The following is a 15982-nucleotide window of genomic DNA, read 5'->3' on the forward strand; positions in this document are numbered from 1 at the left end:
ATTTAGGATTTTAATATCTCTTAATCAAGATACGGTAGCTGTTAGTCGGACTGCAGGTTAAGGATTAGTGCCTATATGTCTAGATGGGACTTAAGTGGACTAGACGGATTTTAAGCAAATTTATTATATAATATAAAGTAAGTGTCTATTTACATTTTAAAAAATTACTTGCATTAAGAATTTGAGTTTTTTGTTAAAAAAAAAAAAGTATCGTTGAAGATGTTAAAATATGAAAGAAATAATATATTGCATGCATTAAGATTTTTTCGGATAAGGAGAGACCGATTGGTGGATATTGAACTCACACTAGACTGCATAAGTATGATTGCTTTCTGCCACTGCAATAAAGCGCCATCTACAATTTTTAGTAAATATATATATATATATATATATATATTTTAACAAACGATATTTTTTATACTAAAAGGAAGAGGGGTGACTCACTATCATAATAAGCTAACAATAATGTGGTTCAAATTCGTCTTTGACGATAATCAAACCTAAGACCTCACACTTATGAGTGAAGAAGAATACCAATAGATCATATTACTAAGTGGCCAGATTTTGGTATATATCAATTGATAATAAAACTGTGAATGCGAATGATGTAAGCAAGCAACAATAACCTGTAGAAATTGTCAAACAAACAAAAGACAAACTTTGATAATTTGGATTGGTTTATACGGTTTTTAAATAAGGCTTAAACCGAACCAAAAGAAACTAATTGCAGTTACGATCATTTGGCTCCAAAATTCCACATTTATTGTTCAGAAATGGGACCAAAACACAATGGGTGTATTAGGGAATTTGAAAGATTTTAATAGATTTTTTTATGGAGTTTAACTGATTTGTAGAGATTTTATGTAAAATTTTGATTCAATTCTCTTGAAAACTCATGGGGAGATGTGAGATTTGTGGATGCCTAAAATATACTACAAAATCTCTTAAATTCTTTCTAATTCCTCAACTTTACCAAATTTTTTAAATTTCAAATTCTAATTGAATACACCTAAAATGTTACAAATTTCTTTAAAATTCTAATTGAATACATCTCCCTTAAACTTGTTTGATTTGGCTTATTTGAATGGTTTAAGATATTTGGTGTGTAAAAAATCGAACTTAAAATTTTTGCTTATGACATCATCACGTTGCGATAAGATATTGTTAGAGTTAATTCAAATGGAGGTAGATTGTCTGCCCTCCCATTACAATGCCCTTCCCATCTCCTTCTATATTGTGCAGTACGATTAAGCCACGTCAACATTTTATATTGATTTTTTATAGAAATAATAAGATATGTTGACGTAGCTTAACCGTGACTGTACAAATAGAAAGAGATTGGAAGGCATAGTAAAAGGAGGCAGACAATCTGCCTCCAATTCATATAACCCTTCGTCGTTTTTAATGTCTGGACTCGGATCATTTTGCGATCAGTTGGTATCCATGAGGACATCATCGGAGCTGCCGTGCTAAATTGGACAATTAGATTCCACGGAATATCCTTCACTCTTTCACACGATTACTCACCCCTTTCACTTGATCGACTAAACACCCTCCGTTCGATCTCTGACCAAACCTTCTTTACAGGTGCCGCGAAGCACCAGATCTTTCCTCAGCAGAATCATCTGAAACAGGGGTATTTTAGTCATTCAAGCCGAAGCCGGAGCCAATCACAATCGACAAAAGCAGACGAGCAAACCAACCAACCAGCCGCCAGGAAAGGACGGAGCCCATGCTGCTAGGAAAGCAACTTAGCAACCTCCACCCGAAAACGGCGTCGTATCGAGGAAGCCTAATTGCTAAATCCACAAAAACGACGCCGCTGCCTCTTGTCTCATTCATCTTCTTCTGATCTTATCTCATCGGCAACATCATTTCCCTCTCTCCCAAGTCATCCCCGTCACTGTTTCCTCAGATACCAATCCACTGCCGATCGGAAAACTCACTCCACGACGGCTCCGCCGACTCGCGACGGATCTTATCGAACCGAGTTCAGCTGTTGATCGCAATTAACTGGAAGCTTAAGCTGAGACGACGCCGTTTACTCTCCCGATTGTTCGCTCTCTAATGTGACCGGCTCTGGTAGGGGACAAAGTCGTGATTTCCTCGAAATGGATCGGCAGGCGATGACGGTCGGGCCGGCCATGGACATGCCGATCATGCACGACAGCGACCGGTACGATTTCGTCCGAGATATCGGGTCAGGAAACTTCGGGGTCGCCAGGCTGATGACGGACAAGCAGACCAAGGAGCTCGTCGCCGTCAAGTACATCGAGCGCGGCAGCAAGGTCAGTTTTGGGATTTCAGTGTTGTTATCGGTGGTTTTGACTAATTTTTGTGCACCATCCATTTATGGATATAGATTTTTCAAGTTTTCAGTTTCTAAATTTAGTAATTTGATCGTTTTTTGAATAAATTTTGCGGCGGTTGTACCCTTTTTGTATTTATTACAAGCATTTATTTCTTGTGATTGATGTTGTTAGCATTAATTGATGTTTAAATGTTAGAAAAGATGGTGTTTTGATTAATTGATGATTAAATCATGTAGAGTTGGGTTAACAAAGATGTTGAATTTTTTAGTGTGATTAAACTTGCAAGTGGAAAAAATTGCTTCGAATGATTTAGAGCTCTGTTGGTGATGATGGAGTGGTGAGGCTTTTGGAGCATTTGTTTCTCATCATGGTTTTCGGTGTTGCAGATTGATGAAAATGTTCAAAGGGAGATAATAAATCATAGGTCTCTGAGGCACCCGAACATCATTAGATTCAAAGAGGTTAGTTTAGCCGTTTCTTGACAATAGATTTTGATTTCGGCTTTCTAGTGATGGTAGGATGGTTGGCTGCTAATCTACTCTGGGCTTCACTCTACATATAGGTCATTCTGACTCCTACCCATCTGGCCATTGTTATGGAATATGCTGCCGGAGGAGAAATGTTTGAACGAATACACAATGCAGGGCGGTTCAGTGAGGATGAGGTCCCCATTTCAATATCTATCATTCCTCCCTGTCTTTCTATTTTCTTTTCAATTTGGTTTTTTACTTGACATGTTGAAGATGTGTTTTTCATTTTTGGTCCAGGCCCGCTTCTTTTTTCAACAACTTATATCTGGAGTCAGCTATTGCCATGCTATGGTATCGAAACGACGAAATCTTTCTTTTTGGCTTCGTTTAAGACATGTATTTTTTTTTTTCCATTGGACGTGGACTAGATGATTTATTTGAATTATCACTTTCTCTCTTGAAGCAAGTATGTCACCGAGACTTGAAGTTGGAAAACACTTTGTTGGATGGCAGTCCAGCTCCTCGTTTGAAAATATGTGATTTTGGGTACTCAAAGGTACTGGTCGTTTATATCTTTCTTGCTTATTTGGCATATGCTTTTGTGTTCATATCATTAACTAAAATAAGGGGAACTCAAGGCTAACTTGAAATGAACTTCTTATGTAGAGCTCTTATTCTAAGATCCTGGGATATCTGTTTCCTTGAATTTTGACTTGATCTTAGGCAAGTTTGATCAGAGACCTAGGGTTTTCGTTTTAGATACATTGCTTATAGATTATTTGAGGATTTGATCTCTCGAGTTAAGGAGAATTTCATAACTGATGTAGTTTATAGTATGGTTGTGTAGCCTAAGGTACTGGCCTGCTGACTCTGCTCGAATATCTGTTTAAATGATCAAGAGTCAAGTTATTTTAAGTTTGTTGTATGCTATATTGGATCATAATGTTTATGTATCTGATTGTGGTTATGTATCAGTCTTCAGTGCTCCATTCACAACCAAAATCTACTGTGGGAACTCCTGCATACATTGCTCCAGAAGTATTACTGAGGCAAGAATATGACGGAAAGGTATAAGAATTGCTTAATCTTGTTAATCATTTACCAAATTATGATGACTTGGACCCAGAAGTTATAATTGACTACCATTTTGTTCTAGAGAATTCAATGAACTGAATTTTGATAAATGTTATTGTGATTAGTTGATTCCGTGCTTTCCCATTAAATTTGTTTCAACTTTTACAAACTGTAGTTTGAAAAGCCCCCTCATATTTCTGTCTATTAAATTCTCTCTCACCATTCAAGTTTTGCTTTTGAATTCCAAGTAACATTTTAGCATAATTTTTATGCTCATAGTTTTGTTTTAAATGTCAAAGTAAGAAATACTATTGCTGGCTCATACAAGTTTGAACTGCAGCTAAACATGTGTTTGACCAAAATAAGAAACACTTTTTCTTGCATATACTATTTTTTTGAACCATTTTTTACCTTTCCATACCATTAAGTTGAAGTTTTTGTAAATTTAAAAAAAAAATGTAGTCCTGTTAATGGAATTGAGAAGTTTGTATGTTGAAAGTGTGTTACAACATCAGATTGCAGATGTATGGTCATGTGGGGTAACCTTATATGTGATGCTGATGGGAGCATATCCTTTCGAGGATCCTGAAGAACCGAAAGATTTCCGGAAGACCATACAAGTATGTCATTTAGCCTTGCCACAACAGAAAATTTCTAAATGTAAATTGCTTGACTCAGGATTGTTTATCATCTCTGTGCAGAGGATACTCAGCGTCCAGTATTCCATTCCAGATACTGTTCAAATATCTCATGAATGTCTAGAGCTGATATCGAGAATTTTTGTCCCAGATCCTTCTGCGGTTAGTTTATATTTCCTCTGAATTCTTGTTTGTTCTGCACTACGGCTCGTGATATATGGTTTCAATTATCTTTTCTGTCTGTTTGTTTGGGTCTTGTTTTACACACACACACACACTTTTGTTGCTGCGATAAATACCCTTTGTTTTGTGCATTGGATTTGTGTAAAGGATTAAAGGTATTGGGGAATAATCCTTCTGTTAAGCCCATCGGGGAACTAGAATTTTGATCAATTAGCATGACTCTTTTATAAGATTCTGAGGTACATTTTTTAAGATCAAGGACAGAAAAGTGATTTGGAATAAGATTCATAGAAAAAGGATAACCACCTGAAAGATATGATTGAGGCTCCTTGCTCTTAGAATCTTCAATATAATATGACAAGACATTGACGGTTAATTGTGGGAGTGAAGACCAACTTAAATTATTTTCCCAATTATATTAGTTTGAATCAGACAATATAATTAGATTCCGTATTAGAGTATAACCATAGGGCATTTGGCGTGTGTATCCGCGGGTGCGATTGTGTTACTCCTTGAATTTCTTTTTTTTTTTTGGACGATTCCTTGAATTTCTTGTCACCTCGCTTGTTTTATTCAAGGGTGTTTTGGAGGCCTTTTGTTTTTCATGGAAGTTTAAACAGTTCTCCAGTTTCCCATTATTGAGCACTTAATCCCGGAACTGGAGGAATAAATGGACTTGGTACATCTTCAAAGTTGTTGCTTTTGGGGGATTCTGTTTGTTGAGGACATGGGAATCTTGCTTCTTTCTTTTCCTTTCTTTGTTGTTGATTGTGCCCGATATTTACGGATGTGCATGCATGTAACAGAGAATTACCATTCCTGAGATAAAGAACCACCCGTGGTTCTTGAAGAATCTCCCTGCTGATCTGATGGACGAGGGCAACCAGTTCGAAGAGCCTGATCAACCCATGCAAAGCATTGACGCAATCATGCAAATCATTGCCGAGGCCACTATACCAGCAGCTGGAACCCTTGGTCTGAGCTCTTACATGACGGACAACCTGGACATGGACGATGATATGGACGACTTAGACTCAGAGTCTGAACTTGATGTTGATAGCAGCGGGGAAATAGTCTACGCAATTTAATTCAAGTACGCAATGTTAGTTGGAAAGAGTTGTTACTGTTGGTGAAAAACTAGAAAAAACAGAGAATGTGCAATAGAGTGTGATAGATTATTAGCATAGAAAATCAGATAGGGGGATTGAAGGCTCTATGCTATATCATCTCATATACTCTCCTTGGAAGTTGGAGGTTGGAGTCTGTCTGTCGTATACTACTTATAAACCTAGTTGTATATTTTTACTGGGGAGTAAATTTGTTTTTGAACTGTTAATCTGTTTGTGAGGGTGGTAAGTGGCGGATATTCTAGCGATACATGATAATCCACACCATCCCTTCATGTTGTTAAAACCTTTTTTTATAGCCGACACTACTTTAGTGGGGATAAGGCGTGATTGTTGTTTTATTTATCGGTTTTGCATTGGTCCTGTAATTCCCTATTTTTTTTTTTTTTCGTTTTTATATGCTGCTGAGCCCAAAGATATTCCTTAATTTGGTTTTTGCTTGACTACTGTCTTTGAAGGGATTCGACCATTTCAAGAAGTTTGTCCCCAACACAAAACCGATTGTCGTCGTCGAAGATTCAGTAGGCATGAAGTTGAGGAAATAAACGCGTTGGACAAAACTGTACCACGTAGAGCTTCTGCGGCGGTAGGTCAAGGACCGCAGCAACAGAAGACTCTTTAAATTTTGCGACAAATCCATTCGACTGGCTCCAATAGGAGAAATTTTTAGTTGTAACGGAAATACGGGTGGTACACCACGTGTTTTTATGTAGGCGGTGGGAAATTTTATTTTTTAAGTTACTAACTTTTAACATACATATGCCATCATTTATATAGCGACACGTGGTGTACCACCCCATGTGACGGTAACACTGAAAAATCTCTCCTCCAATAGGGGTTTTGCGACAATCTGAAATGATTTTTTTTTTCCTTGCAGCTAATGTGGCTGAAAAAAAGTTCTAGGGCTTTGGGTGAATATTTTCTTGTGATTTTGATTCCGTTAAGAGCAAAAGTTTGCAGAGGAAAATAATTTGAGAGAAAAATGAGAGAATTCTCATCAGAGAATTTCATCTATTACATGTGAGCATGACAACCTATTACTACGGTGTAGTGGAATTCCTCTTCACAAAGGTCTTAGGTTCGATTCTCGCCAAAGACGAATTTGAACCATATTATTGCTAGCTCATCGTGAGGTTAAGCCTACCCCTCCTTTTTAGTATAGACAATATCGTTTGTTCAAAAAAAAAAAAAAAAAATATCCTGACAAATTACACAAATATCCCAAGTTCAATAGCAGGAATCAATTGCCTAATCAATTGAGTAATAAATGACTTAATCAATCCGACTCAGCGCCAAACACTTTGGTTATATAGTCAATACTATTTGATGCCAAATTAATCAATCCAATTGAAATAATAAGTACAATCCGACGTATCAAACAAGACCTAACATATTCCTTTTCACCATTCAATAAAGCTGTGTCTTTGGCTTGTCTAGTTGGTTAGGATACTTGAAAAATGAAAAATTAAAAAAAGCTTTGCCTTTGGCTCCAAGTTATTAGCATTCTCCATATACTTTTAGATTGAATAAATCAAAAGAGAATTTAGTTACAAAATAGAAGGTGAAAGGCAACGTGCGAAAATGATTCCCCAAAAGGTAAAAGAAGAGAATCAGAAAACACTAATCCATGGACTGATGTTGTATATTGAAATCGTCTCATCCTAGTTTATTGTCTTTGCTATGCAACATCTCATGCAGTGAGTAAATACAGCTCTCAAATTTGAAGTTTGTGGAGCCAATTCAGGTTGGTTTCTTCTGTAGCCACCGTTATTTTGTCGAGATTTTACAAGACAGGTTCCCGTATATTTCTTTTGTCTTCATCACATATCACTTTCTCTAACCGCAGATCAAGATCAAACACTGATGGAGGATTGTGCATTGATCTTTCTTCAACCACTCATGTTACCGATGCCTTCAGGCAACTCCTTAATGCCGAAACAATTCTATATGTCAAGAAAACACAACTAAGTGAGTTTTTCAATCGAGACCTGAAGCTTTACCAGGTCTCTGCGGGACCTTAGCCTCAACACTAATGACAGTTGTTGATGCTGGCATATAAGATCACACTGCTTCACAGGCAATTTCAGCAAATCGTTACAATGGTCGAGGTTCTAGTTTGTTGAGAACGATTTGTCTGAAAACAATGTGCTATATGATGCGAGTGTGGGGAGAAATTAATGTGGAAGTGCGTATGTGAGCTTCTACGTACGTGATTGTACATGTGCATGTATCTATTTTTTAAAGAAATAGAGATCACAGATACCAGCCTGAGACAGATACTAAGCGAGCTTCTTTGTTTTCTGCTGCTTCTCCGTCCACCACGGTGGAAGCTTATCTCCACGTATGTCTATAATCAGTCTATGTCCTATCGGGTCTTCACGAATCTCATGAATTGATAGCAATTTAAGCATATCATGTTGGATAGCAAAGTGTTCATCATAGTAGCCATCCAAATCCTCATAGTAGCAAGTGTATAATGTATTGGATGGAAGGTCAGGAACTGCACATCATGTTGTAATCAGGTTTTGGTTTTGATTTTGCGCCAAAAGATTTGCTTCAATTCGGTTGAGCACCACCGCAGAATTAACTCCTAACCGCAGATTCTGCAGACACAAGAGTCTTTGAAGAGATTTATCCAATTTAACAATTTTTTCTCATATTTATGCGTTTCCAACAGGTTCAGCATCCCGGGGGAAACCTTGTAGAACCTTTCGACAAGCTGCTTGCCATCCTCCATTGTTCTTATAAACCTTTCAGAAACCAAAATGGTTCCGGTTTGGTTTATCTGTGAGATCAGTGGCCTCAAAGACTCTAGCATGGAACTGAGATCACTGTGGAGAGTTGGAAACATCTCAGCCGTCTTCTGCGCTTTTACTGGCGGCATCAAACATCAATTCAAATGGCTGAACAAACAAATACCGTAGCTACTTCCACAATTACAACCACCACCCAGCTCTGAAAATCTGAACTTCTAAAACAAGAGAGCAATAGTTTTGGATCACAAATGCATTTGAAATAACGAAGAACCTTCGAGATACTAGAGATAATAGTTAAATTAAACATGGTAAATACCAAAAGTATATATGACAATATTTGGAAATTTCTTGTATATTCATTAATCTCCAAAGTGGAGTATATATAGGAGTTACAATTGGTATTACATATGCACTTCGTCAATGTGGGACAACATACTACTGTTTACTGCTTTAACTAATATATAACTTGCAACACTCCCCCTCAAGTTGGAGCAAAGATGTCACGCATGCCCAACTTGTCAAGCGAGTTGGAAAATACACTATTAGACACAACCTTAGTAAGCACATCAGCGAGTTGATCTTCAATCCCACAAACAGAAACATAATAATTTCAGAATCCAATTTTTCCTTGATGAAATGTTGATCAATCTCCACATGTTTTGTTCGATCATGTTGCACTGGATTATGAACAAATCTCAATAGCAGCCTTGTTATCACAATAGAGTTTCATAGCACCCTTGGGTTTAAATCCAAGATCTCTCAACAATTTTTTCAACCACAACAACTCACATACACCATGAGACATACCACGGAACTCAGCTTCAACACTTGATCCTAACCACCACTTTTTGTTTCTTGCTTCTCTAAGTAACTAGATTACCACCCACAAATGTAAAGTATCCAGATGTAGATCGCTGATCAGTGATAGAACCTGCCCAATTTGCATCTGTATACCCTTCGACATTCAAATGACAATTCTTGGAGAAATCCAAGCCTCTGCCAGGAGCCATCTTCAAGTACCTCAAAATATGGATTACTGCATTGATATGAGCTTCACTGGGCGAGTGCATAAACTGACTTACCACACTAATTGCATAAGTAATGTCAGGGCGAGTGTGAGACAAATAAATTAATCTCCCCACAAGCCTCTGATACCATTCCTTATGAGTAGGAACTTGATCCGGAAATAAGTCCAGACAATGATTCTGCTCAATTGGAGTATCAACAGGTTTGCAATCTAACATATCTGTTTCATCTAACAAATCAAGAACATACTTCCGTTGAGATAAAAAAATATCATGCTTGGATCGTGCAACCTCAATTCCAAGAAAATACTTCAATTCACCAAATTCTTTCATCTCAAATTCATTAGCTAGATACTTTTGAAGGCGTTATATATCCTTCTAATCATGATCAATCACTATCATGTCATCAACATAAATAATCAATGCAGGTAGCTTACCATTTTGTCGCCTTAGAAACAAAGTATGATATGAATGACTCTGGAAATACCCACACTTCTTCATTGAACTTGTAAACCTCCCAAACCATGCTCTAGGAGATTGTTTCAAACCATACAAAGCTTTTCGCAATCTGCACATAACACTTTTTCTAGGAGATATTCTGATACCAGGTGGGAGATCCATATAAACTTCCTCCTTGAGATCACCATGAAGGAAAACATTCTTCATATTAAACTGCAATAGGGGCCAATCATGATTTGCTGCTAAGTATAGAAAAACATGCATAATATTTAGTTTGGCAACATGAGCAAAAGTCTCCTGATAGTCACGTAACTCATTAACCACTCTAGGGTCATCGGTCACATGATCAGTGGCCCCAGTATCAATTATCTATATATTTGTTCCACCAAGATGCATAACAACACTATGATTATATTGAACCATTTAGCTAAACCACGAACAATAAAGGCACAAAAGATACGTAGCGGAATTAAAACAATTTACCAAAACACATTGTAGCCTTGCACTATTCACGACACTGTAGCACGTCACTGTTCGATTTTTTATTTTATTTTATTTTATTTATTTGAACGAAGGAAATCACAACAAAAGTGGGCACAAAATTAAAGAACACAGGTTGCCAAGAGCGAATTGCTTTGATGCCAAGTTAAATTAAATTTGGTAAATACCAAAAATATATATGACAATATTTGGGAATTTCTTGTATATACATTAATCTCCAAAGTAGAGTATACATAGGAGTTACAATTGGTATTACATATGCACTTCGTCAATGTGAGACAACATACTACTATTTACAATTTAACTAATATATAACTCGCAACAATAATTTGCCTTTGAACTAATTTTAACTGCGGAGAGAAATTGAAACTTGGGTGTATTGGGAGAGACTACTCTTTAAGTCTTAAGATAAATTTGGAAGCCGAGAAGAGAAAAATATATCAATAAATTCAAACCAAGCACAACGTATATTCATATTCAATGAAAAAAGACTATGTTATTTGCAAAACTTTGTAGGTCAATGACTCACACTATTCTATTCTAAAAATTCCTGCCTACCGCTGCCTTGGTTGCACTAAGGCGCTAAGCGACTGGTCACTTCTCTAATTAATCTTTAGGCGTTTGAAAATTTAAAAAGGGTGCTTAGACCTGCCTAGGCGCTTGCCTAGCCCGCCCAAACCCATCCAAGTCGCAACTCCTACTTAAACAAAAAATAGATAACTTTTATTTTTTATCTTTATTTTTTTTCAATAAATTGAAGAGACTTGTTAAATACCTATGAACACACACTATATGTTCGATCCCCATATTTTCATTAATCATTATGTTCTAATACTTTATAATCTATATTTCATTCTATTTTATAGTTTATGTATTCCAATAAAATTATATATTTTTTTAGGTATAAGCAGACACTACCCAATAAGATCACATTGACGATTTTAGTACATAATATTACCTGACATAAAGAAGCAAAAGCATCAAAAGAAAGAAGGAAACAGACAGCAACTAAAACCAATAATTTGCCATTTCCACGAAACTTGCTTTGTGAGGAAAATCACCCACAAAACAGTGGAAAGGCAGGAAAGCCCACACATACATAGATTAATACATTCTTTTTTATAACAGATAGTGATTTCCACACTCTCCTTTTCTTTCCATGCACTTTCCTTTGTTATTCTAGCCGTTCAATTGAATAAATCAAAGGAGAATCAAGGAAGAGTTGAATAGTGAGGAGTGTAGAAGAGAAAACGGGGTGTGAAAGTCGCTACCCATTGTGAATTATTACAATTTTTCTACAGTGCTGCAATGGTATTGACAAACATCTAAAACATAAAACAGAAGTAAATTATGAAAGAAAAAGAAATTAAACAAAATCACACTGCATAAAAAAACAACATTAAACACAATCACATTGCATACATTGCACCAACATTCATTGATCAAGGACCATGGCCTCCAGGAAGCTTGTTGAGCCAATTTAGGTTCATATCTTCTTTGATCACCTTTATGTGTACGTCTGTCAAATATGGTAAGAAGGGTTCCCATAAAGTTTCCGTCTCCTCGTCGCATATCACTTCATTCAACTGCTCAAGATCCAAAACAGAAGCAGGCAACTCTTTCAATCCTGAGCACTGGCTAACGTTGATCTTTTCCAAACTGCGCATTGCACCAATATCCTCGGGTAACTCCTTTACGCTAAAGCAATCGGATATGTCGAAAAGTTTTACTTTATTAAGGTTCCTAATCGAGCGTGGCAACTCTAACAAGTCTGCACATGACCTAAGCCTCAACACTTCTAAATTGACTAACTTTCCGATGTCCTCAGGCAACGTGGATAGCTTATGACAGTTGGTGATGCTAAGCTTCGTAAGGTGAATAAGGTCACCAAGGTTGGCAGGAAGTTCCACCAGGTCGTGGCAATAATCTATGTTCAATTCCACTAGATTTGGCAGTGCATCCAAAATTTGAACGAAACCTTGACTGATATCGCACATGAAAAGAGACATCTTTTGCAAACTTTTCAACTGTTTGAAGAACTTGCTTGTGGAGGGAATTGAAATACGTTCTAATCTAATTCTCTTAAGATTTGATAACGAACCAAGTAGTTCAAAATTATTTACTTCAGCAGGTGACAAACCGTAATTTGTGATTATTAGAACCTTTAGTTTATCCATTTTCTCCACAAAATCAGGTAAGGCATAGTTGTTTGTTTGAAAATTCAGAACTAGAACCTCTGCTTCGGGTACTTGCATGTTTGGCCATTTTGCTGAGAAGGCTCCATCTGCAAACAACACGCTTTAAGATGTTAGTGTGGATTGAATTAAATGTGCCCAAGTCTATTGAAGTCTTAGTATGAATCACCGTCTGTGTGTGCACACAAGCGTGGTCCATGCACACATATGTGTGTGCATGTATAAGTATTTACTATAGAGATTGATGGAACCTGTTGAGATAGATAATAGTCGAGCCTTGAACGCTTGATACTTTTGTTCTGTCAACCACTTAGGAAGATTGTCCCCACATATGTTTATAACTAGTCTTTCCCTCTGGTCTATTGGGTCTTGACTTGCCTGATGGATCGCCAATTCTCTAAGCATGCCGTGCTGGGTGACAAAGTGTTCAGTGTAATAGCCGTCTGCCTCCCTCTCATGCCTGGATGATCAATACTAATTTCTTTCATGATTCGTTCGGTATACATATTGGAATAGAAAACTATGAGCAGGGTGCATACCTTGTGACGAGAAGATTTGCCAAACTTCGAGTGGTGAGTTCATGAAGGTTGGCAATGGTCAGAATTTCTTCATCTAGCCCATATAACTCCGCCCACATGTCAATGAGGACAGCAGCAGCGATTCTTTGGTCCTCGGGAAATGAACCTAGATCGAGGAAACATTCCTTGATGATTGTCTTTTCTTTATCCAAGGCATCTAAGCTGCTTTGGAGGCAAGCAAGCAAATCCTTGTCAGAATCAAGAATAGATGAACCTTTGCACCAATCCAGTACTCTTTTCTGCCAGATTTCTATAGGCTGGCCGCGAAGTGACCTCCCAACCAATGCAATGGCAAGTGGGCATCCCTTACAGCGCTTGATAATCTGCAATTTAATTATCCCGAATGCATTCAGTTACTATTTGGTTAAATTGTTGTGAATCATCTAAATGGTTTAATAAAGATGATAAAATTGTTAAATGTCTACTCTCATTCTAATTGTAAGACGGTAAATGGAAGTGTTAACGTGTGTGGATGCTCAAATGTTATGCGCTGCAGACTAAGAAGTCACCTTTCTCGAAAGATCTTCGTAAGTATAAGAGCTCTTATCCTCCAAGGATGCTGAATAGTGAAAAAGAGCCATTGCATCCTCATCATTCAATAATGCCAAATGGTATGGAGAACCAAATCTCGGAAATGAAAATCTTGATGTGACCAAAATCTTGTAATTTGAAAACTTGAATTGATCAAACTTATCAAGAAGGGACTCTGATCCTGACCAAACATCATCCAGGACAAACAACAGAGGGTTGTGTCTTGATTCCTTCAAAAAAGTTTGCAACCATTTAACTGCCATGAATTCGTTTTGGAAAGCAGGCAGCTCGGACCCCTTCTGTTGATATAGTTCATGTACAATAAGGTCCAAGTTGGGATATTTCGAGACATTGACAAAGAAGATGTTGTTCTTGAATGTATCTATCCAAACAAAATGTAAGAAAGGTGTTAATATAAAGGTTGACTAGATATATCTGCAATTCTCAGATCAGGTAATTAAGTGGTCAAGCAACATCTATATGCAGAAGAATTTGTGAACTTTCTTAATTTTCGCACGGTTTAGTTTCATGTCCCCTTTGTTGTACCTTGTATTCTCTTTAACAAGTTTTTGGTGGGACTAGCCGGCGTTTTACAGGGGTCTTTGCCCTAGTGCATAGTATACTTCTTAACTAGCTAGGAAGTAACACTTCACAAAATAAAAAAGTTGAAATCATAGATAGCATACCTTTGACTTCTTGATCTTGACAAAACATTTTAGCTAAGGTGGTTTTCCCACATCCTCCAGCAGCAGTAAGCACAAGCATCGACACCTTTTCATCCTTGAGAAGCTTCATCTTCAACTCCTTCAACGGCCAATCCAACCCGACTGTAATGCATGGCGGTTCAGGCACCGCAGACGAACATTTAACCTTTTCAGGGTGATTACTTGTCATCACCAACTTCTCTTCTATTTCAGAGAGCGCCGCCTCGATATTCCTCAAAGAAACCAACGTCTCCCTCACATCCTTTATGCCCTGCACTTTGAGCATATCAAACACTCTTCGAAGATATTTGTTCAGTTGATGAAGCTTGTTGGTGTATTTGTATTTTCTCCACACGCCAACTTTGCTGCACTTTTGGACAAGATTTGCTGCCTCCTCCATTTGTATTGCAAAATATTCCAGTCCCTCTTTCGACTTATAATTTTCGATGTCTTTGATGAGTGGCTGTAGAAAGTCCAGAGTAGATTTGATGTCACCGAGGAGGTGCTGGAACATTGTGGTTTCCTCCTGCGCTGATTTTACAGCATCAAACAGTATTTGAAATGCCGTTCTCAGAGCACCCATTCCGACAGAAGCCACAGACATATTTACGAAAACAAAGATACTCAAAACCTAAAATTAATTATTTCTCTTACGTAATCTGTTCTTGGCTGATAAAAGAACAACAGAAATTCCAATGGATTTATGGAGAGAAAGTAACACGTATATATACAACTGAAAGAACTTTGTTCAAAAAAAAAAAAAAAAAAAGAACGAACGAGTTAGCTAGGAATAGACACGGAATTTTCTAGCCATATGTTTTGGCGAACAAAATTAATTAGACTCAATCTAATAGAAGATGCAAAATGTTTTGAAGTGAATAATTTATATTATTTCGGTCGTAAATCTCTCTAATGATTAATGTAAATTATCTATATTCGCCACAATATATAAATAAAAATGTATACTTACATATTTGGGAGGTGGACTAGAGAGATAAAAAATAAATAAGATCTCAAATTTCTCTCTCTCAATGTAGTAAACTCATATTTACACCTCCCGATTATGCTCTTAATTAAAAATATACTAAACAAACAGCGTTGATGAACTACTCAAAAATTACAAAATTATTACTAAAAATACTACAAATGCATTACAAAGGCGTTGTTGAAATTACAACTATTTTTGCTTTATCTTTTGTTACTATAACTCGAAAGCATGGACTCTTGAATATTTTTTCTCTTCGAATAAACAATATTATCTACACTGAGGAAAGGAGATGAGCTTAACCTCACAATGAACTTGAACTCTTAGAATATTAATATTAGAAACTACTGCTAGCTTCTCTCTCCTTTCCCCTACCAATTAAATGACTCTTTGCTCTAGCTTGTGGCTGGTGACAGCCCCTCTCTCCCTTCTAGCCTTGGTATT

The 15982-nt window shown here is 37.1% G+C and overlaps 2 protein-coding genes across 2 annotated transcripts; one reads left to right on the forward strand and one right to left on the reverse strand.

Moving 5' to 3' along the window:
• Nucleotides 1-1744: 1744 nt before the first annotated feature.
• LOC103956414 (serine/threonine-protein kinase SRK2I) lies at nt 1745-6013 on the forward strand. Its single transcript, XM_009368396.3, has 9 exons — nt 1745-2288; nt 2699-2773; nt 2875-2976; nt 3080-3133; nt 3246-3338; nt 3758-3850; nt 4372-4476; nt 4558-4656; nt 5484-6013. Exons 1-9 carry the CDS (start codon nt 2112-2114, stop codon nt 5763-5765), a joined length of 1080 nt encoding a protein of 359 aa, XP_009366671.1. The 5' UTR covers nt 1745-2111; the 3' UTR covers nt 5766-6013.
• Nucleotides 6014-11449: 5436 nt separating this feature from the next.
• LOC103956407 (probable disease resistance protein At5g66900) lies at nt 11450-15496 on the reverse strand. Its single transcript, XM_009368384.3, has 5 exons — nt 14536-15496; nt 13828-14231; nt 13280-13641; nt 12992-13200; nt 11450-12829 (listed from the first exon to the last, which is right to left on the reverse strand). The coding sequence occupies exons 1-5, from the start codon at nt 15155-15157 to the stop codon at nt 11988-11990; spliced, it is 2439 nt and encodes an 812-aa protein (XP_009366659.3). The 5' UTR covers nt 15158-15496; the 3' UTR covers nt 11450-11987.
• Nucleotides 15497-15982: the final 486 nt, after the last annotated feature.

Source organism: the organism of the source record quoted next, unplaced genomic scaffold (assembly GCF_019419815.1).
Source record: "Pyrus x bretschneideri cultivar Hongxiangsu unplaced genomic scaffold, Pyrus_bretschneideri_v1 Contig8, whole genome shotgun sequence".
Classification (NCBI taxonomy): Eukaryota; Viridiplantae; Streptophyta; class Magnoliopsida; order Rosales; family Rosaceae; genus Pyrus; species Pyrus x bretschneideri.